The sequence below is a fragment of the Leptonotus elevatus genome, chromosome 2 (assembly GCF_054856555.1).
Source record: "Leptonotus elevatus isolate MCC_2025b chromosome 2, RoL_Lele_1.0, whole genome shotgun sequence".
Lineage (NCBI taxonomy): Eukaryota > Metazoa > Chordata > Actinopteri > Syngnathiformes > Syngnathidae > Leptonotus > Leptonotus elevatus.
Window position 1 is genome coordinate 38,275,717 of NC_141240.1, and position 23,650 is coordinate 38,299,366.

General features: G+C 40.3%; 2 protein-coding genes across 2 annotated transcripts; both read right to left on the reverse strand.

Annotated features, from left to right (window-relative positions):
* Positions 1–2,308: 2,308 nt before the first annotated feature.
* On the reverse strand, positions 2,309–7,932 carry ptk6b (PTK6 protein tyrosine kinase 6b). The gene is made up of 8 exons (XM_086069888.1): positions 7,562–7,932; positions 7,050–7,168; positions 6,782–6,951; positions 5,512–5,671; positions 5,234–5,395; positions 4,103–4,284; positions 2,906–3,059; positions 2,309–2,826 (listed from the first exon to the last, which is right to left on the reverse strand). Exons 1-8 carry the CDS (start codon positions 7,915–7,917, stop codon positions 2,570–2,572), a joined length of 1,560 nt encoding a protein of 519 aa, XP_085926014.1. The 5' UTR covers positions 7,918–7,932; the 3' UTR covers positions 2,309–2,569.
* Positions 7,933–9,565: 1,633 nt separating this feature from the next.
* srms (src-related kinase lacking C-terminal regulatory tyrosine and N-terminal myristylation sites) lies at positions 9,566–21,858 on the reverse strand. Its single transcript, XM_086069887.1, has 8 exons — positions 21,120–21,858; positions 19,886–20,007; positions 18,657–18,823; positions 17,071–17,218; positions 15,671–15,829; positions 14,273–14,454; positions 12,960–13,116; positions 9,566–11,681 (listed from the first exon to the last, which is right to left on the reverse strand). Exons 1-8 carry the CDS (start codon positions 21,491–21,493, stop codon positions 11,482–11,484), a joined length of 1,509 nt encoding a protein of 502 aa, XP_085926013.1. The 5' UTR covers positions 21,494–21,858; the 3' UTR covers positions 9,566–11,481.
* Positions 21,859–23,650: the final 1,792 nt, after the last annotated feature.

Here is a 23,650-nt window from a genome sequence, read left to right on the forward strand (position 1 = left end):
CAATTCACAGGCAACAGAGCTCTTGTAGACGTATACTTGCAAATTGCCTCAACATGTGAGCTGAATGGATTATCTCGTGCTCTCTAACACAGATTTAGACAAGATTGGTGAACACTATTTGTGAGAATCTTGTGTACAATCTTGGAGGTCAGCTCATTTAAAATGCGAGCATAAACAAAAGAGAGTTTTCCCGAGTTTATTATTCCTGTTCCCTAAAGAACAAATTACACAAGATGGAATTAGTCTGATTTGTAGTAGTCAAACATCTCCTGGCATGTCTGATGCTCAATTCCAATTGCAAACAACCTTTAAGGATGGAGAGGCTTGTTAAATTGATGTATATCCCAAGCCTGATTTATTTTTTATTTTTTTGCCCCCAACAAAAAAACTACACAATCACTGTATTTGTGGTGTGACTTTACATAGCGTTATTAGCCTTAGCGTCGTAGTAGTAGCTGTACATTCCTCATGTGGATGTTTCTATGGTAACAGATAAGTGTGTTTGCTGTTTGGATGAGTAAACTGTGCTTAATTACATTCAGAGAATTTCACTGCCACTGTTGCCCCGGTGATGAGTGTGTGTGTCTGTACATGCCCGTGCGAGTGCGTTAAATACACGGAGGTGTTGCGCATATCATCATTTAGCATTCATTGAGCTCCAGTTGAGCTGAGCCATGTTATTCACAACAACAACAAAAAAGCAGGTAGAATAATTTCGCTTCCTGGACTGAAAAGGGCGAGCAAAAAAAATCATTTTAGGTCCTCAGTTTTTATTTTTGAACAAAAATGCAAGTACTTTGTAATTTCACCATGACCGGGCTCCATTATTTTCAACCTGACTTTTAAATGATCCAGGTCAAATACATAAATATAACTTAACGTGTTACTCAAAATAAAAACATACACAAGGAGTACAAATACAATTATACATTTTCATAAATATCCGTAACACAAAGAAGAAGAGGCAACGTCAAAAACTTTCCAAGTTCCAATATAAAATTGTCTGACCAGACCAGCGACATATTATTTTCAACATATCAACAGCAAGTCGATTTCATACACAAACCCAAAGGCTAACTACAACAAAATAATACTTCATGCATTTATTAAAAAATAAAAAGTCACAAGTGGCTCACAGGATACTGTAATTGGCGCAAACTAATGGCTGATCTACTTTCAACCTTAACTTTAAGTCCTCTCTCTACTCAGGTTCCAACTTCTCTCACCAAACATCATTTCATGTTCATTGATTCTGTCTATAGGTTTGAGTGCGAGTGCCCTGCCATTGATGGCAACCAGCTTCGGAGTTGCCCACTTCTCTCACCAAGTCACATTATGTTAACTGGCCTCTACATCAGGGATGGGCAACTACACGCGCACACACAAAAAATAATTGTTTCTACTACACTCGACCCCACATCCTCGCTGCGATTCAGCACCCGCAGATTCACCTATTCAAGGATTAATGTCAATATTGAAATAATATTGTGTTTGTTTTTTGAGACAGCTAACTCCTCTTCTTTGTGGAAAATGCATATTGTCAACCTCTTAAAATAATTGCCTAAGTCATTTTTATTTTTTATGCCTAAATCAATCACCTCATGATGCAAATGGTTAAATTTTTCGTTTCCTGAAAAATCTGCAAAAATGACTTAGGCGCGTTTTTTAAAAAGGCGTCGATATTGGAAGTCTATTTTGTTTGTTTTTTCACAGAAAAAAATAATATATACACAGATATTTTTAGCGGGGATCCACTGAAGTAGTAGTTGTAGTATCAACTTTCACCACTAGATGTCAGACCTGGCTTAGTTGCGCTTTCACCAAGTACCTCAATAACAGTAACATTTTGAATGAATGGATTTTTGTGAAAAAAAATGCACAAAATTAGTTCTTGCACTTTAACAGGAAGTTAAAAAAAAATCTTGACAATTATGTTCTATGCATCCCCACTAGGCTAACTCCAGCATACTGATTCCGGCATTTGTAGAATATGAATTATGCGGCAAAATAATCCTGTATTTATCCATTTCAGGGGGCGGCCATTTTGCCATTAGCTGTAGACTGAAAATGTCGTCACATGACCAATCCGCAAAAACAGATGACATCGTTATCTGATTACTTTGGCACTGTGATGTCATTGGGGAAAAAATTAAATTAATTAAATTTAAATTAAATTAAAGAAATGCAGCCATTGAAAAGTCAACATATAAATATAGAACAACAAAAGTACGAGTAAGAAAGGTGTTCCAAAGTCCGACTTATTACTTTGGCACTGTGATGACATTGGGGGAAAAAAAATAATTAAGAGTATGTGTATTTTATTTTATTTTTGCTAGCTCAAACCCTTCTTTATGGAAGGCTGGATCTTGTATACATGAACAGAGAAATATATTATGAAAAATAAAATATATTAATATACTGTGATTTACATTGGCTCAATAAAAATGTTGTCCTCCCAGTAGCGCTGATGATAAATAGTGCCCCCCTCCAGCCTTTAAACTTCCGATCCCTGTTCTAGGCTTCATCAGGCGTCTCTTGCCAAAAGTCAGTTCCGTTTAATTGAAGCCCCTTAATCGTCCGTAGGTGGTGTAGGTGATGCTGTCGGTGTGGTTGTAGGTGCTTGTTTGTCAATATTTTCCAAGGATTTGACGCTCCCATCGTAGATGCTGTACATTTGCTCCTTCAGCTGCCAGAAGTCGGGCCTCAGTTCCGGATCGGCGTTCCAGCATTTGCACATGATTTCGTAGAGGAACGGCGGACAATCGGCAGGCGCCGGCATCCTGTAGCTCGTGCTGACCAACTTGTCCGCCTCCTGCCCACTCAGACCTGCTAAGAAGAGCGCCCGTCAAGCTGGGGAAATGCCAGTGACCAGCACGCGCCATGCTGAGCTCAGCTAGCCACTCGCCTGGGTAGGGCACACCTCCGTAGGTGACCATCTCGTAGAGCAGAATGCCAAAGGACCACACGTCCGACTTGACCGAGAACTTCTTTTGGCTGATGGCCTCTGGCGCGCTCCATTTGTGCGGGATGGCTTTCTGGTACGCAAAGTAGATGGGCTCCTGGGCGGCCAAAAACACCATTGACTGACACCTTAACTCATTCTATGCCATTGACGCTATAGGCATAAAAAAAATCTATTTAACTATTTCTATTAGTTAAACATTTTTTCCCACTTTTGTTAACAAGAGTATGAAAACCTAGATTTTTTGTTTATTGTATTAGAACAAATGTAAAATTTGTGATTAATCGTGAGTTAACTAGTGAAGTCATGCGATTAATTACGATTAAAAATTGTAATCGCCTGACGTCCCTAATTTTTAATAATCTTTTCTTAAATAAAAAAAGATTATTAAAAAAATATATATTTATGTTTAAAAAAAGAAAAAGAAACGATTATTAAAATCGTAATTAATCGCATGACTTCCCTAGTTAACTCACGATTAATCACAAATTTTATATCTGTTCTAAATAAACAAAAACAATTATTTTCTAGGTTTTCATACTCTTGTTATCAAAAATGAAAAAAAAAAGTTTAACTAATAGAAATAGTTCAAATGAATTTTTGACGTCTATAGTTGTCATTGGCAGTGAATGAGTTAATGTGCCTCCATTAGATCGACCCCCCCCCCTCCCCAAACAACCTCCTTCGAACAGACTCTTCCCATTTTCCTCCACCAGGAAAAAAAAAATGAAGTCACATGTTCATTATTCTGATGGATAAAATCTTCAGCATAGTCTATATATGAATCTATTAAGGCTAGCTGCGATCAGGGTTAGCTTCAAGACATTAGCTTTGTTACTTCACGGAGCCTCTGGCAAAAGAACACCGCGTACATCGCAATCGTCTGCAAAATATTTTGGCTCGTTTTTGCTCAAGCAATGTGAGCTATGACTTTTTTTTTTTTTTACTGCCCTTTACTTCCAAATCTAGTAAGGCTAGCTGCAATTGGGGTTAGCTAACGTCGGACTCATCTGCTCATCATGATTATTTTTTATTTGAATATCCAAGGTAGCGTTCTGTGATTTCCTTAACAAAATAGGAATAATCTGTAACAGTTGTAACATAAACTATTTACAATTTGCATGCATAAATGCCACCCACCTTGATGACTTGGGTCAGTCCAAAATCGGCCACCTTGCAGATGTAGTCTTCTCCCACCAGGACGTTCCGGGCCGCCAAGTCTCTGTGCACGAAATTGTGCTCCTCCAGGTACGACATCCCATCAGCCACCTGGCCGGCCATGTCCGACAGTGACATCATATCCTGCTGCTGGCCCTCGGGACCTCAACATAAAAGCAAAGACAACCAAAGCAGTTTAGGACTGTGGCGTGATGCGAATGCTACATGCTACATGCTAATCTTCTCGCGGTAGTTTATTGTAATGTGTCAGATGCTACATGCTAATTGTAGCTAGCAATAGTGAGTGCAACGTGTCAGCGGCTAGCTGCTAATATTTTCAAGTAGCTTTCTCTGCTGGCTGCAATATGATCGGTTGTTGCCGATCAAATGAGATGACCATTCCAAATATCTATCACTTTTGCAGAAAATAAAAACAATCATGTTGGTTAGGTTTAGTTAGTGGTATTGGTAATGCCGCCTCACAAAAGTCAGATCACGGCCTGGATGGAGAAGGGCGTGTCCTACCTAGGCAGCAGCCAATTGTATCACAGTGGGTCGTAGGCCTATGCTGCCTAGAATTCAAGTGGGATTCATAAAACATCAGAGCAGTGTCATGATGCTACATGGCGAAATGCTAACAGTAATTGGGTGTAGCAAGTCAGATGTTAAATGCTAGTAGTAGCTAGCGTAGTGTCAAATGAACTACTATTGATAATTCCGAGCTTACGTCCCAAATCCAAATGACCTTCCTCTGAAATGCCCGGATGTTCGGAATTGCGAATTGATGGCAATTCAAAATGAAGGTCAGTTGCCATGACAATCAGTCGACTTTTGGTCCTCTCGTTGCATCCTCTGGAAAGTTTTTTTTTTTAAATGAGCTTGCAACACTGGTTTGACCGAAAAGTCTCAAGAACACAATTATAACATTGAACAGGTCGGCCATTTTTATTTTAAATACACAATGTGGGTAAATCCAGTCCAAAGTCCATGACAACCTATCAACATTAAACTGGATGGACATGTCTCTCATAACAACCCCCCAAAAAATCGATGCCATCAAATGTGCCATGACGACTCAACTTTTTGCGAATGGTAAAGAACAACCATATTTACTTCTGAGCAGGTTGAGCAGACTTCCTTTCTCCATCAGCTCGGTGATGATGTAATATGGCGTGGAGGCAGTGCAGACGGCGAACAGCGAGATGAGGTGGCGGTGGTGCAGGCGCTTCAGGATCTGCACTTCCCTCTGGAACTCCAAGTGGTTCACCTCCGAGTCTGAGGACAAACAGAAAGCGACGGTCACCGCACAGAACTCGCGAGCGGGTGGGCCAAGGCGGGAGCGTGAAGGCGGGAGCGAGAAGGCGGGAGCGAGAAGGCGGGAGCGAGAATACCATTCTTGATGATCTTGACGGCCACGCGAATGCTCGACTTCCAGCATCCTCGGTAGACGTCCGCAAAGTAGCCGCTTCCCAACTTGTCCTCCAGGGTGAACTCCTCCTTGGGTAGCTCCCACTCGTCATCTGGGAAGTGGACTTCCGACAGGGGTTCTTTCTGAAGAAACACACACACACACACACTAGTGAGGCAGGTAAACTCAGATTTAGGAATAGACTTCCCTGCGCAGTAAAAGCTGTTTTTTAAATTTTGTTATTATGAGCATGCTCTGTCTCTCCCACACTCCCTCTCTAACCTCCCCCTGCCTCACACTCTCGCTGTCTCTCTCTCTCCCCCTAACTCACTCTCCCTCTCTCGCTAACTCTCCCCCTCCCCCTCTAACTCTCTCTCCCCCTAACTCTTCACCTAACTCACTCCCGCTCCCCTCTCCCCCCTCCACCTCCTCTCTCTTTCCCCCTCTACCCCTCCCTTTTTCTCTCCCCTAACTCTTTATTCCCTCCCCCTTCTCCCCCCTCTCTCCCCATAACTCTCTCCCTCTCTTCCTCCCTCTTTCCCCAACTCTCTCTCTCTCCCTCCCCCTCTCTCGCCCCTCCGCCACCTGTCTCCCCCCCAACTCTCCTTCCCTCACCCCTTCTCTTCCTCCCTCTCTCCCCAACTCTCTCTCCCCCCACCCTCTCTCCCCAACCCTCTCCCTCCTCCGCCCCGTCTTCCCCCCGCTCCCCCCCTCTCTCTCTTTCTCTCTCCCTAACTCTCTCCCTCCCCCCTTCCTCTCCCCGTCTCCCCCTTCTCCTCCCCCCTCTACCCCCTCTCCTCCCCCTCTACCCCTCTCTCTCTCTCCCCCTAACTCTATCTCCCCTCCCCCTTCTCACCCCCCAACTCTCTATTCCCCCCTCTCCCTCCCCCGCCCCCCTCTCTTTCCCCCTCTCCCCCCTCTCTCTCTTTCTCCCCCTAACTTGATCTCCCCTCACCCTTCTCCCCTCCCTCTCTCTCTCTCTCTCTCTCTCTCTCTCTCTCTCTCTCTCTCTCTCTCTCTCTCTCTCTCTCTCTCTCTCTCTCTCTCTCTCTCTCTCTCCCTAACTCACCCCCTAACTCTCTCTCCCCCTAACTATCCCCCCTCTCTGTCTTTCTCTCCCCCCAACTCTCTCCCCCTCTCTCTCACACTCCCCCTCTCTCACTCTCCAGATCTTCTCGTCTGCTTTTCTTGAAATGATCTTTCCATTAAAATATGAACGTGTGCGTGCAATCATGCAGGTCCGAGCGACTTACCGGCCTGCATGGCTCGCCCAACGTGTCCTCGTTGCTGAGACGGAGGCGGTTGTTGCAATAGTGCGCCACCAAGTGGCTCAGCGATGTAAACTGCTGGATGCTATCCAGGACGAAGAGCCCTTCCGACGTTTGAGAGATCTTGAAGTGTTTCACCCGACAGCTGGAACGCACTGTAGACAGGCACGTGAACACGCAGACGGGCTTCCTTTACAAATGACATGAACGATATCGGTTTTGACCAACTGGTGCCATGACGTGGTCTTCTTGCCTGAGAGGACATAACCAACATGGTTCTCACTGGATCGGACGAGGAACGCTCCCGGTCTGTTTCCCGGTGCCATGAGGAGACTTTGGGCGTCGGAACGGTTCATGGTCCCAAAGTTCCATCTGACAAGCGCCCACGTACACACAGTCAGAATTTGTGACCCCAGAGGTTTGATGTTACTTGACGAATAGCTTTTCATTTCTGCAAATTCAACTTCTTAATGCTGCGAATTTACCAAATTATTATTTTAAGCTCTCTGCAAGCGACAAATGTCTTGAAATACTGCTGTGCATAATAATTTGGAATGTTTTCATTTTGAGGAAAAAAATAAAGTACTGCTATGCTATCATAGGAAGGTTTGTTTAAAAAAAAAAAACATTCAAATGATTCTCCAACAGTTGACTTGAAATTGTGTGCCGAGTTTCATTTGCATAGATTATTTATAAAAAATAAGAGAAAAACATCATTTGCATAATAATTAGGAACACTGTGTAAGTGTTGTACTGTAAACTCACGGTTCCACCTGCGTACTGGTCTCAGTTTTCTGCAGGTAGTTTCCGGGCACGATGCCGCTGTTAAGTCTGCTTCCGGTCTGGTCCAGCCTGGACACGGTCCACCAGTCGTCGCTACAGCTCTGGACCTTGAACTGGTCTCCCTTCTGGAACGTCATCTCATTTGGGTTCCGGCCCTGAAAGTCCCATAAAGCCTCATACGTGCTTCCGTTCTCCTCCTCGTTGGCCGGTGGCCCTTGTTGAGGTTGTGATAGCAGTTCCGGGTTGGGGGCCGTCATGCCATCGTCCCCTTTTGTCTTTTTGTCCCCATAGAGCTTCTGCCACAGAGCCGGACATGCACTGCGCATGCATTCATCCATGACTGACTGCCAAAGAAGTAGCCGTCCTTGATCATAATGCTTGGCAGTACCTGTTGGACCGGTAGTGACGCTGCTGGATTTCTGAGAATGTTGCTTGGGGACTCGAGCAGCGTGTGCCGCGAAGACACGAGTTCCTTGTGCAATCAAGGTCATTATACGGGAGGCCAAAGCAACACATTACCAGACAAAATGCGACATAAAGGCACGCGATCTGAAATGATGGGAAATAGGAGGAGGAATGGTGGGACAACATGGGACGCTAGGGGACAAAGTGGACGTCATGGGACATGCTGGGATGAACTTGAGCATGATGGGATTATCATGTGACATGCTGAGACACAACATCGGACAATCTCTATATGGAAATAAGCCTTATGACTGGAATACTATTTTTCGTAACAATTGAAATGTCTATTAATGTCCACTGTCCCCTTTTGAACAAATAAATCAAAATGGGACATAATCGGGGACAGGATAAGATGCAATATTGTTCACTGGGGGACAAAATGACACGATGGGACAAGAATGGATTCATGATTGGACATGATGAGACACAAAAATGATATATGAGGGGACCTGATGAGACCTATGAGGTCTAATTGTGACAGTGGAGGTAGGAAATTATCGGAGACTAAGGCACAATATCAACATGAAACACAATAGGGGCATTACGGGACACCTTCGAGCAAAATTGGACATTACGGCACTTGAAGAAATAAAAAGGGATCATTATGGGATATTATGGGACATGATGAGATATAAAGTTTAGTTTAGATATAATAGTTTGTCAAATTGCAACGCAGTGCGACACAATAACAAAAGACAACTATGGGAAAATGGGAGATTACGGGACATAATAGGGCTTCGGGGGTGTGAAACTCAGTTTTGTCACAGGCTACAATATTTTTACGATTTACCGCAGAGGGCCATTATGACTATGAAATCATACACATGATTAATCTTCTCATATTACATATACTTATAAGAATAACTACTTCTGAAATCAGACGTTGAGGATAATACTGTAGTTTGCTAAACTATTGTTCAAATGACTATAAAAATGGGTTTACAATGGAAATAGTTATCAATATCTGTTATTGTTATTTAGAGATTTGAGCAACAACCATGGAAGTTGACGCATTTGCTTCCGCAGGCCAGATCTGACCCCTGGGCCTCGGGTTTGACACCCGTGTAGACAAAAAGAACACAATGGAGCGTCACGGGCCATGATAGGACAAATGAGACCTAAAACCAAACTAATTTGTAGAATATGAATTATGCGGCAAAATAATCCTGTATTTATCCATGTCAGGGGGCGGCCATTTTGCCATTAGCTGTAGACTGAAAATGTCGTCACATGACCAATCCCCAAAAACAGGTGACATCGTTTTCTGATTACTTTGGTACTGTGATGTCATTGGGGAAAAAAATTAATTAATTAAATTTAATTAAATTAAAGAAATGCAAACATTGAAAAGTCAACATATAAATATAGAACAACAAAAGTATGAGTAAGAAAGGTGTTCCAAAGTCCGACTTATTACTCAACAGAACATTCCATCCTCTAAATGACAAATCTCTTTTCAAAATCACAGCGGCTTCCTGTAAACAGCTTGTACTAAAAATAGCATACAAAAGTAAGTCGCGGTGAAAGAGTGAAAAGATTTTATTGTTTGTGATAACACATCACTCCATTGACATTTTTTATGGCTCAAGATTGTAAAGGTCACAAAAGTAGCAAAGTTGCATTGTTGTCTCGCATTGCGTCGCATCTTACCCTGTCAAAATAAAACTTCGCCGCGCTCATCGTGGCGACGGCCGTGTAAACATGGCTGCCCCTCCGGAGGCCGCTGGAAGACTGAGTCAACGTAATACTTTGCGCTCGGCTAGCAAGTGTTTGGCCACGCCGGTCGAGTGCGGGAAGTTATGCTACGGTAAGTGTGCTAACCAGTCAAGCGGAGGAGACCAGGGGTGGGCAAACTTTTGTGCTCAAGGGACGCTTCATTTGGAAAAAAAAAAAGACAAATGGGATGGGCCATTTGATAAGCAATACATTTTTAAAAACTTCAATATTAATAATAGCATTCATTCTCGATTTTACTCCTATCATCTATAAATAAATTATAATTCACCAAGAATGTAATCAATTAAACCATACATAAAATCACCTATTTACATTTTTTCCCTGTGGCACCTATGTTCAGTTATTAGCCTAAAAACTCACCTATGGCGGCTTTTGTGTTCCTTCTTTATTGCCCTAAGATGCCACCAGATGGCACCAAAGCCCTGGTTTTTCGGAAAGTGGTAACAGCTTTCAAGTAAGTGTGTTGAAGTGATGTGATGTTAATTATTTGAACATTTGTGTACGTTTTGGAGAAGTTAAGTTTAGCAGAAAGTCGCGTGAGTATTTTTAGCTGTTAAAAATGGGAATCAAATCATCGGTAAGTGATTTATTTTTAACTCATTCACTGCCATTAACGGCTATAGACGTAATAAATTAATTTGAACTATTTCTATTAGTTCCACATTTTTTTCCCACTTTTGTTAACAAGAGTATGAAAACCTAGAATTTTTTTATTGTATATTTAGAACAGATATAACATTTGTGATTATTCGTTAGTTAACTATTAAAGTCATGCAATTAATTACAATTAAAACATTTAATTGTCTGACGCCCCTAATTTTTAATAATCTTTTCTTCTTCTTTTTTTAATTAGCGGCATTAGGCGATTAAATGTTTTAATTGTAATTAATCGCATGACTTCAATAGTTAACTCAAGATTAATCACAAATTTTATATCTGTTCTAAATGTACAATTCCTTTTTTTTTTTAGGATTTCATACTCTTGTTAACAAAAGTGGAAAAATAATTTTAAAAAAATTGACGTCTATTGTCGTCAATGGCAGTGAAAGAGTTAAGAGCAATTTCCTAAAATGAGTTTCAAATAAAGACATTTTATATGTTTTTGGACCATCATTTGTGGCATATTTACATCTCAAACTGTGAATATAGGCATCTGTAAACATCTTAAGGGCATAAATTACTAATTATAATTGTGGTTTTGATATTGTTTTTTTTTTATAGAAATCAATGCATTTTTGCGAAAAAAAAAGGTAAATCATCCCAAGATTTTCCTTGGGCCAGATTAAAAAAATTAAAGGAACTGAGCCATACTTTGCCCACCCATAGTCAATGCACAGTGCTTTAGTAACCATGCAAGCCTAAAAACGTTTAGCGGCTCAAGTTTGTTCTAAACAAATGCTAATGCTAAAGCTAATGACCAAAAGGGTATCCCATCTCCGTTGATGAATCACCAACGTTCCGTCTTCCTTTAGGAACATGACTGGAGGTTTCATTGGGACAAAAAGATTAGCTTATGTCAGGTAGCTAATGTGGCTACTCACAAGCCAGCACATCATTATTGCACACAGCGCCTCCTTGTGGCCTGCAGTCATCATTGAGGAAAGTCATCGCCAGGGAAAAAAAAATCCAACCCAGCTTCCTTTATGACAGTTTTTGCCAGCATCTACAGCGGCGATGTCGTCGGCGCCGCCGCCACACGATCACACCTCGATGGTCTTGAAGTAGATCCGAGCGTAAATGGAGTCCAGCTGGCTGTGCAAAGCGTGGAAGGAAGGCCTCTTGGAAGGCTCGGCCGCCCAGCAGTCCATCATGATGCGGTAGATGTTGTGAGGGCATCTGCTCGGACACGCCAGGCGAGCGCCGGACGACAGCAGGTCCAACACCTGCTTGTTGTTTTTGCCTGAAAGGTCAGATAAGGAAGGGGAGAATCTCGTGAGACATTGGCTCAGGAAGCATTTTAAGGCTTTGAAAATGAACTTAAATAAATTGTATTGCATTGTAAAACACGAAACCGAAATAAACCGTTGTGCATAAAAGTTAAATACAGCTGAATTCTACTTTGTATATAAATGTACTGTTAAAAAAACAAAGTTGAAGCCATTGTGACATAAAGTTAACCACTAGAGGGAGTCCAAATAACACACTGATAATTACAGCCCTTGAACACGAGCTTGGAATTGGCCCAAAATGGCTGACTTCCTGTTCAGTTTCACCTTGAGACTTTTTTTGTACGTCCCATTTTGACAGACAAGAATCAAGACTTCACGGTGACTGGTTAAACTGGTGCTGGGGCCTCATTTTTGTTTCTCCTAAACTTACAGGACATGACTGACGGAGTTTTCAGGGGTCATATCGAGGTCCCCTAAAATATGCACATTTTCAAAACAGTTGATTTTTTTGGCATGTTGAGGCCCCCCAAGAGGAAATTATTTTATTAATTTATTATTTACTTATTATTTACTAATTATTAGGAAGGTCAAAATTAGTGTGTTAATTTTGAGTTAATTTAAAGTTCCTTTAACGCCACCATTTTTTTTTTAATGAGCGATTAATGACCGCCCCTTACTTGTAAATCCTGTACTGGTGAAATTCCAGTTGCAACGCAGCAGACACGTCCACATCAAATTTTAGCAGTTATAAATCTAATAATAATGCGTATATTTGTTTGCATTTTACTATTTTTAAAATGTGCAGAATTTCACAAGTTACTTCATGTTAAAAATTTGATACAAAGAAAAATGCCTACTGTCACCAATGTCTTGCAAATGCAACTAAGCCATCTGGTGGCAGAAAAAAGACCAACACTAATCAATATCATACTTATTATGAAATTAAAAGATGCAGCCATATTTTTATTAGTTTAACTTTTTTGTCTCACTTTTATGTTAACAAGTGTATGAAAACTTCTATTATTGTACATTTAGAACAGATATAAAATTAGCGATTAATCACGAGTTAACTATTGAAGCCATGCGATTAATTACGATTAAATATTTTAAATCACCTGACACTCCTACCTATTTGTATGACATAAATGAAAAATGAGTACACATAATGTGCAAATGTATTATTTAATAACATCCATCTTATTTTGTTGCTCAAATTATATTTTCACAAGCTAGGGTATTTCGTCGATGTGTGTATGCCGGTAAAATTCCCCGAATCCCAAAAACGCTACCTTCGTAGGGCATTTTCCCGCGCGACATCATCTCGTAGAGCAGAACGCCGAAGGACCACACGTCAGACTTGACGGAGAACTTCTGGTGAATGGCGGCCTCGGGTGCCGTCCACCGCACAGGTATCTTGGTGCTCCGGCTGGCCGTGTACACGCTGTCCTGGAAAAGGCAGCAGGAGTCAACATTCCACAAGACAGACAGGAAGCGACAACACACCAAATGAAGAAAGACTCCGATGTCACAACTGGGCGGACACTGTGTTTGGACTTGTTCTTCGCAGAGGATAAAGAATATATGATAGAGTACTTTTATATTGTTTGTCTACATGTGTTTCTGCACTATGTTCAAATGTCCACCATTTAAAGGGTTATAACACTGCCACAGAGATGCTAAACGTTAGCATTAAGCTAGCAGACTACGGCTTAAGCAAGTGGTTGTTTTGAATTCATGTATAATTCTCTTTTTTCACATTTAGTTTGACAGCAAACTTAAACTGAGTGTGGCAAATTTTTCAAGATAAAGCCGAAATAGGTTTGAAACGCTAATGGCAGTGGTCGACGTCAACAGCTGATCAGCTGGTAATGTATATACAATAAGTTACACTGAGTGCCCAACTTAACTCATTCACTGCCATTGATATAGACGTCAAATATTCATTTTAACTATTTTTATTAGTTTACATTTTTTTCCACTTTTGTTAACAAGAGTATAAAAAACTAGATTTTTTTTTGTACATTTAGAACGGATATAAAATTTGTGATTAATTGTGAGTTAACTCGTGAAGTCATGCAATTAATTACGATGAACATTTTTTTTTAATAATCTTTTCTTTTTCTTAATCACGTCAGGCGATAAATTTTTTTATTGTAATTAATCGCATGACTTTTTTTTTTACGTTTTCATACTCTTGTTAATAGAAATAGTTCAAATGAATTTTTGACGTCTGTAGCCGTCAATGGCAGTGAATGAGTTAATGTAAAGACTTGTTTGCGATATATGCACTTATAAAATAAGAGTATCCATGTATCACTGAGCCAGAAATTGAACTTAGTAGCTAATAGGAAAGTAGCAATTGGTATTTTTACAGGTTGTGAATACTCACAATCAATAATAGACAACTGACAACTGATTCATAACATTTTCAAATAAAATATGCGATACAGACATGAGTAGGTAGATTTTGCACACCCAAAAAATATATATATATACGAGGGTTGATTGTACCAAGAAATTAAATATTTTCAAATATTACACCTCGAGTCAATTGACATTTCGTGTTTGTCTCACACACACACGGACGCACACAGGGACACACCTTGATTATACGAGCCAGTCCGAAGTCTGCCACCTTGCAGACCAGGTCCTCTGCTACCAGGATGTTCCTCGCCGCCAAGTCTCTGTGGACGATGTTCCTGTCTTCCAGGTAGGCCATGCCCTCGGCCACCTGACTGCCCATGTAGATCAGGTGAGCTGAGGTCAGCACCTGGCCTTCAGCAGCTACACACACACACACACACACACACAGTTTTCATTGGAAGCTGTACTGAAATCAGTGATGAAATGTGAGATCATTTTTAAGCCAAAGTTAGGACAATGTTGATCAACAATGTTTGAAAGGGGACAAATGGCGTTAAGTAAAGTGACTTTAAAAAAAAAAAAATTCAAGCCTGACGACCAATCAAGCGTGAAAATAAACAAGCGAGTAATTTATTTATCTTCTTCTGAAAATGTGTTCAGATTTTTGCTTCATTGTAAGTAAGTGGCTAATTTGCATAACCCCGCCCACACACCAACTCTCTTTGACGATGACAACATCCGAGGTTATTATTATCATAGTTAATGAAATAACAAAAACTAAAATTCCCATTAAGGAAATAAAGCAACTGAAACTGCAATTTACATTTTATAAAAACTAAACCGAACTACAATTATAGTGAAAATGTGTTCAGTTTTAATCTCCGTCCATTAATTCCATAAACAAATAAGCTCATGAACTTTCGGGGGGGTTGTAAATTTTTTTTTTTTTCATTATTACTGGAATTATTATGTTGTACAGTCACTTGGGAAATGTAGTTCACCTTTTTACACAATATAGAGAACTAAAACCCAACATTTATCAAAACTAAACTCAATAAAAACATTATTGGAAAATAAAACCTAATTAATTAACAAACCTAAAATTAAATTCAAAACAAAAAAGGTAAAATAAAATGAAATAAGAGATGTTCAATCAATGCCACTTTTTTTTTCAAACTAATACCAGCATGAGTACTCAATTTGAGTACTCACCGATACCTCGAGTTAAATTAAATAACAAAAAAAAAACAAAAAAACAATGACAAATAATTTTAAAGAAAGACCCATTCACAATATAGCATATTTCCTTAAAACTGATTTTTCCCCCCTCTAATTTCTGATCGTAAAATAACCACAAGAGAACCAGCCGTAATATAAACCCACTATAATAACAAATCCAAAACTAATATAACCTGATGACAACACCTTAGTCGATTCAACCTTCTCTCATTCATTATCTCTCACTTTTATTGATCATTTGAATCGAACATTTATATTTCCTATTTGTCAATTTGCTTGTTTCCCGCCGCTTCCTTGTTTGTGACTTGAGTGGCCAGAAAGGCGTGAAGAGGCAAAATGAATGCTGAACGCTGGAACGACTTTTTTTTTTTTTTTTTTTCCCTATGGATGTACTCACAGGCCAGGTATGACTTGAGACTTCCTTTGCTCATCAGCTCGGTGACGATGTAGACGGGTTCTCCTCGGGAGCACATGGCCAGCAGCTGGATCAGCTTGGGATGGTGGAGACTCTTCAGCGCCTGAACCTCCTTCACAAACTCGTCCTGTTTGGTGTCCTCTGACAATCATCAACAAGACACATTTTGACAGTCAACGCTTGGTTCATATGATCCAGACCAGGTTCAAAGACACGATACAGACAGATATTCTAAAGTCAACCTAAAAAAAAATATATTGACAATAATATGTTATATGTGACCTCACTAGTGTAAACATGACATTCTGATTAATATTACATTTGTGGAATAGGAGTTATGAAGCAAAATCCAGCCGTTTTTATCCAGGGGGCGGCCATTTTCTCACTTGCTGTCAAGTAAAAATGACATCACTGTTTCTCAGGTCGCAGGTAACAACCAATCACAGCGCAGCTTCAGAAAAAAGGTGAGCTGTGATTGGTCATCGCCTTATCAGCATTGGGTGGGTTTCCATCCACCTATTGTTATTTTAAGAATTGCGAAAAAGAAACTGAATGTAAAACGGCAGAAATTCGAAAAAAGGCCCAAAATTCGCACTTTTTTATTTACGCTTGGACGGGATGGTTTTTGAAGCATATTGAAAAAAGGAAAATGGAAACAGGTTTTGCGAATAAGCAACGACAAGACCGGATATACGTCGCACGTTTTAACCGATACTACGCGCACGTTTGTAGTCACAATAAATGGCGGATGATAAAGTAAGATATGTTTGGGGAGACGAAGAAACACGATTCTTTTTATAATTAATTTAAGAAAAAAAAAACATGATCGCAATTTTAGATGGCTTTATTAACATCAGCTCTTAATGTAACGACACACTTCGCTTACATGCGGGAGGGAAGCCAACGAGACAAACTACGTCCGTTCAATCCGTCAAAACCAACATTCCCACCTGGAACTCCCCATTGTCCCAAAGTTCCGCCACTACGGCGTCATCTCGCGGCGCATATTCGCAAAAGAAGAGCGGATGGAAACGGGCGCATTTTCACAAAATTTGCATCTAAATTTCAAAACATTTGGACGGAAACCTGACTACCGATGTCATCTTCAAATCGACAGCAAGTGGCAAAATGGCCGCCGCCCTGAGATGGATAAAAACTGCTGGATTTTGCTTCATAACTCATATTCCACAAATGCAATAATAATCAGAATGTCATGTTTAGACTAGTGAGGTCGCATATTATTGTCAAAAAATATTTAAGGTTGACTTCCACTTTAAAAACGTAATGCTGCCAATTCGGTTTCGGTCAAAGCTCCGCCCCCTGCAAGGTAAGATACGTAAACAAACGTTGTTTGCCGAGTGTGAATGAGTGCGGTGTCATACCTTGTTTGAGCATCTTAATGGCCACTCGCTTGTTCTGGGCGGTCCACACGGCCTCCCACACTTCTCCAAAATGGCCTTCGCCCAACTTGCGGTGCAGCTTGAACTCCTCACGAGGCCTCTCCCAAGGCTCCATGTCGTAAAGCTCCCGCTGCACAGAGCACAAGCGGGTAAGTGCACGCCACATGCGCGCGCGTGTGTGTGTGCGCGTGCGTGTCAACATGCTGCCGCTTCTCTCAAGAACCCTCAAGGACACGCTCGAATGTCCTCACCGCTGTTGATGAGGACAAGCAAGACGACAAAGCATTTGTTTGTTTGCCGCTGATGAAGAAGACGAGACAGACGACTTTGAGATTTTTTTTATTTTTATTGTTGGTGTGCCACAAACATGATCGACAAGTGAAAGCGTTTGACATTTGACACGTCAACACAATGTGAAAGTAAACACAAAGATTCGTATGAAAATGAATGACAAAGGACTGAAATGATAAATGACCATCAACTGTTAAATAACATTTGTCAACGGGACAAAGAAAACACAAACATAGAGAATCATTGAAATGAATGTCACACTGTGCTTTCTTGTTAACATTAGCAAGCACATATAAATAAATAAATTTGACCATTTTAATCCTGTGAAATTATTATTGCTATGTTGTAATATTTATCTCCAAAATAACTTCAAAATTTAGCACATTTCACATTTTCGGTCAGTCCACATGTGCGGGTGTTTTTTTTTTTTTTAACAAATTATTGAAAACTGATTGTTCCCTTTGACAGTGCAATGTTATAATGATTGAACAAAAGTACAGTTTTGGTGTCTCTTGAAAAGTAATGATTTTGTTCTGCCCAACACTGATATGTTTATTATATTAGCGTTACTATTATCATCATTATCCTACCATATTTACCAAAAAAAAAAAAGAACTAAAAATAATCAGGTTTGAAATGTAAATGGAAATTTACACAAATGAAATGAAATAAACACAAATTAAATCATGAGTCATATTTGTTTTCAAGAAAAAATGTGGAATATACATATATTAAATTGGAAAATGTTGGAATAGTTTTAGTTGATTTTTATGATTTAAAAAAACATAGTTCTGTGAAAAAAAACTTCTTTTTTTAAGTTACAACACCCCAAAAAAATGGTACAAGAAAAGAGTGGTTTTATTTTATTTTTTTACCTTTTTTCTTTCTTTTTTTAATATTGTGGCTCAAAAAAAAGTGGAAATGTGAGTTTTTTGGGAGAAAAGATTGTGAAAAAAAAAGGTTTAAATGTGAGGAGTTGTACTTTATGACACACACAAAAAAACCATTCCTAAGAGAATAGTAAGTTTTGGCAAAATGTTGCAATCTTTTTCTAAAGAAAAAAAATCAAAACCATAAAAGAATAAAGTTGCATTTTAACAAAAAGTAATCTTTGGAGAAAAATTAATGGACTGTATTTAAAAGAAAAAAAGTAACAAGAAGTATAGGACATCAGTGATGAGATCAAGTGAGCTACTGTACGTGGTCATCTGATAACAGCTCAACCAAATTTAAGCATTTATGTATGTATATTAATATTCGACTGTATGAAGCTTTACCTGCTGAACACAAGGTTCCGCCAGCAGCACGCCCAAACTGCGAGAGTTCTTCTGGTAATACGAGACCAGCTCGCCCAGCGTCCCGAAGGAGATCTTGTCAGACACAAAATAGGCGCCGATGATGGAGCGCTGGATGCGGAAATGGAACACCTTCCCCTCGCTACGAGCTGCAACAGGCACACGAGGAGACACCAAAAATGTCCACATAAGAGGATTTTTGTATTTGTATTTTGAAATATCCATCAAAATATATAAAAGCAATGAGGGAGCATAGAAAACTCCTATGGTGCACCAAAAAACAGTTTTGGTATATATAGATAGTTTTCTGTATATCAAAGGTGTGAAACGCAAGGCCCAGGGGCCAACCCCGGCCCACCACTTCCCTGATCCTTGACAAAATTTGTACCAAAATTTCAAAATGTACTATTACTGTAACTAATAACATTGAAATGTATGTAACATGTTTTTTGTTTTTTTTTGTTACCCCTTTAACAGTAACTTGAACAAACTATTATTCTGGATTTCAAAATTAGTAATCCATCAATTTGTTGTGTATATATGATTAGAAGATTTAACATTTATTTAGTTTCAGGTAACATACAACGACACATAACGGCCCTCAAAGGGAAGCCATAATTACGATGTGGCCTACCACAAAAATGACTTTCACACCCTTACTGTATTATATACTATATATTTTTCTGTTTTTCTGAATAATTTTTACAGAAGCGTATGGCATTCACTTGAAAAAAAACAACTCCTGTTTTTCTGAATATTTTTTGGGGGAGGTTTTTTTTTTTAGTACTTTTTTTAATGTTCTGTTTTTCTGAATTTTTTGTTTTGTTTTACTGAAAAAAAAATTCTGCCAAAAATTATTCAGAAAAACAGGCTGAAAAAAAATATTCAGAAAAACAGGAGGAAAAATTACTCGGAAAAGCACGTGGGGGGGAAATTATAAAAAATATATATATATATTCCAAAAAACAAAAAAATAAATTATTTTGAAAAACAGAGCTGGTGTTCTGTTTTTTGGAATAATTTTTTTCAGCCTGTTTTTCAGAATATTTTTTTGACAGAAAAAAAATATTCAGTAAAACAGAAAAATATATTCAGAATAAAAGAAAATAATAAAAATATACTCAAAAAAATAAAGCTCCCCCAAAAAATGTCAGAAAAACAGGAGTTGGTTTTTTTCTCTCAAGTGAATGCACAAACTTTGTTACACACACCTGAGATGGTGTACTCATCACTGTGACTCTCGCTGATTCGCACCAGGAAGCAGCCATCTTTGTTTTGGGGTGCCAACAGCAGCTTCTCAGCTTTGACGCGGTTGATGTTGCCATAGTACCACCTGCACACACACGGTACACGCCCACTTTAGTTAGTGCCAACTTAAGTATGGACCACAAATAACCAGCATCTCATTTCTTCAAAAATTCGGTCCCCTTTTCACTCCTCGTATCCGCAACAGCAGGAGCTAACGTGGAGCGAGGAGGTTGCGGATAAAGAAATGACATTTAGCCACACATACAAACACAAGAAGAAGAACGTAAACAATAAACTGGTCGGTCGGCTCAGTTCAACATGGTGGCTGTGGGATCGTTTGCTTCTGCCTGGGAATCAAGTGCGTGTGTTTTTGTGTACAGTCATCAGCGTGGGCATGTCACTCAGGTTTCAATGAAACTAACAACAATTAACGACTGTTCCATTCAAAAATGTCACCTTTTTTTGTCGCGGTTATCTGTGTCAAGCGCGACATGGGACAAATTGGGGCATTCGCCTGTGTACTTGGACCAGCATCTTTTACAGATGATGCCAGATTGACATGTTAAGGAGCAGAATATGAAATATGAATATTTCTAACGCCACGGCCCACAGACAAGCTGTAGTAATGGAAGTTTTCTTTGTGCGTTAAACCGGTTCAGCTCGACATCCGTTTGGGCGATATGGCCTGACAACAAAAATATGATTTCTGATTTACAGTATGACAAGCCAGCAATGTTATTAGTGCAAGCAGTGCACATCAGCAAAGAAGTAACTAACATATGGAAACCTTTGTTTTGTTTAGGCCTCAGATCTGTCAACAGCAAGTTGTGTGCTACTTGGGAGTTAAACATTTTGCTTGAAAGAAAACAAAAGACCAAAAAGAACACGTTTTTTGTTTTGTTTGACCATTTTGGGAATACTGACTGATATTGTCAGTCGTTCATAGAATCAAATATGTTCATTTTACTCAAACATAGCTAACAAGACTGATATTTTATCCAGAGCTGTGTGTCCGCTTTTGATTGACTGTGTGTGATTCATGTTGGTTCTTGTGTGTTAACCCAAATGGATCACAAAGGAGCAGGTGCGAAGCAGGCTGACAACAGACCTGAGATCAGCCACAAAATCTGCCCCCCACGTTGAAGTGAAGCAAGTCGACAAGGTTAACCGACCCGAAATCAGACCGCCCCAACTCACTTATGTTTGGCGAACTCGTCCTGGAGAACCGCCACATAGCTGGCGGGGATGAGTCCGGAATCCAGGGACCCGGTCAGTTTCTTGGCCAGCACGTAGTTGCCTCGCTGCTCCAGCACGGAAAGCTTGTCGCCCTCCCGGACCGTCAGCTCGTCCTCACTGCGGGCCTCGAAGTCGAAGAGCGCGGCGTACAGTTGGACCGGCCTCTTCTTCGGCGACGGCACGCGGATGTCGCCCGACACCGTCCGGATCTCGGTGACCTCCGCGGCCCGGTTGGCGATCCCATGGTTCGACACGCTGGGGTAGCGGAAGTCGGGCCAGATGCAGTCCCAGAAGCGCTTGCAACATGGCATGCAGGAGCGGCAGCAGCCCTCCATGACCTCCGGTTCTCACAAGCGTCCTGCGAGCGCCGAGCGCGAGCCGCCACAGCACAGAAGCAGCACGGAAGCAGCCGCGCCGCGGTGCTGCTCTCCTGCGCGGCCGCGATGAAGCATTGTTCCGGGCGAGCAGCGGTAGGCTCCAGATAAGCCGGACCGACCGGTTTTTGTCCCTGTTGGGCGCATGGACGCGGGCCGCCGCCGCGGGAATGCGGAAGCGGCGGAAGACATCCGAGGTGGCGGCTTCGGGCTCGGTTCCGGACCTGCTGACACGATTCGGGCGGAAAGAAGGTGAATTCGTGGGGAAAACGGCGTGAACGCGCGTTCTATAAAGTATGTATTGTTTGGCTCCCGCGGGCGCGGGCTCGTGTGGGCGCGCACCCTACAAAGTACAAACAATGAGCAATGGCCCTTTTCGCCATCAGGTCACGTGCACTTACGAGTAACAAAAAGTGCCTTGAGATACACGTTAACACGCGTGTCTCAAATCATAATGGAAATGTCGTTACTGTAATCCATTTCATCTTAGGCTACCCATACGCCATATTCTGGTGTGCCCACCTTGGCCAGTATAACAGACACAAACTAATCAGTCATCCTTAGTCAAGGATGCAACTACATACTTTCATATTAGGCACACCCCCGTCGACATTTTTTCTTCTTCTTTTTTATATTTATAAAGTATTTGCCAAACGCCTACTCTCATATCTCAACCCTACATTTTTTGATATACTGTTAATCTAATTTACATACATAAACACAACTTTTATGTACATTTTATTCTGCTGTGGTCCGAATAGTCCATTAAGCGTAACAACTTTATTGTATTCTTCTTTTTTTCTTAAAACATGATTATTTTCCTCATATTACAACTTTCTAAACATAAAATGGGGACTCTGTCTCATAGTAGCCTATTACACATTGCCATGCATGTAAGATTTAATTATTGTTTAATTTTTCTCTTAACATTTCCACTTTTTGCATTTAAAATCAAATTATTTCTTACCAACTTTTCTTTCCACATTACATTCGTCTCGTGAAACGTGCATGACAAAACAGAGATAATTCTCGCAAATGTATCATTTCAAGATATTTATTCCCTTAACATTCCCACTTTATTTCTGTGAATTTGACTTTCTTTTCTGTGGCCCTTGTACGTTCCTAATAAATAATACTTTATGTACCAAGAGTCTCAAGATTATTACAGTTTTTTTGTTTTAAAAGACACAGGTTCTGAGCTGGTTAGGACACCGTTTTTATTATCATTAGTATATTTAGCTTTGTGTTGTACATTTCTGGAGGTCCGAAGGAAGAAAAAACACACACAAAATGTCCGCAGTGACAGCACATTGGAAAAAAAAAGTCACCATTCGATTGTTGACATGATATGTTCTCTTTGACAAAACACAACATAAAGTCTCATTTACATCTATGAACACAGTAGGTCCACCGTTGTATGGAATAAGAAAGACAATAAATAGAAAATGGTATCAAAGAGGGCAGCAAATGAGAGTTTGTACAAAACCGTGTTGTGTTGTTTTTGTTTCCTGAGGTTGACGTGTCGTCTGCAGCCTTCTCGATCGCTAAATATACTAATAGACCCCCAAAGTGGGTCTCAATGGCTTTTCATTCTCTCACACCGATTGGTGTGTGCTTGTGTGTGTGTGTATGAGTGTGTACATAACTGAGCCCCCCAACACCCCAAAATAATAATAATAATAAAAAAATGATGATAGCAGGACCCTTTTCTTGGTTTTCAATTCAAGCCCAGTTTCATTTCTTCACCAACTGGCTCTGTTCGCATCCATACATGATGAACAGGTAGATAATAGCAATATGTTAGCAACTATTAGCACACATGGAGCAATGCTAACAAACTATTACTATGGCTTAATGCTAAAAAGCATTTAGAATCCCTAATGTATACATGGCTAGATCCTAGCAACCTGTTAGCATCCTTTAGTCACAAGTCAATAAATATTGAATTATTAGCATTCCCTCAGTTGCCTATGGCTAAATGCTAACAAGCAGTTAGAATCCCTAACTAATGCATAGCTGGATGCTAGCGACCTGTGAGGAAGAAAAAAAAAACTTCAGCAAAAATACATCGGTTGTAACAGGACTAGCCAAAACATGGTACTATGATTGTGTTCATGA

Bases quoted from the DNA above. Each gene is read 5' to 3' on its own strand.
- ptk6b (XM_086069888.1), bottom strand. From the start codon at position 7,917: ATGGATGAATGCATGCGCAGTGCATGTCCGGCTCTGTGGCAGAAGCTC. The intron at 7,169-7,561 runs GTGAGTTTACAG...GGCGCTTGTCAG, and splicing joins ACCAGTACGCAGGTGGAACC to ATGGAACTTTGGGACCATGA. The intron at 6,952-7,049 runs GCAAGAAGACCA...GCCTGTCTACAG, and splicing joins TGTTGGTTATGTCCTCTCAG to TGCGTTCCAGCTGTCGGGTG.
- srms (XM_086069887.1), bottom strand. From the start codon at position 21,493: ATGGAGGGCTGCTGCCGCTCCTGCATGCCATGTTGCAAGCGCTTCTGG. The intron at 17,219-18,656 runs GTAAAGCTTCAT...TGCTCTGTGCAG, and splicing joins CGGAACCTTGTGTTCAGCAG to CGGGAGCTTTACGACATGGA. The intron at 14,455-15,670 runs GTGAGTACATCC...GTGTGTGTGTAG, and splicing joins TCTCAAGTCATACCTGGCCT to CTGCTGAAGGCCAGGTGCTG.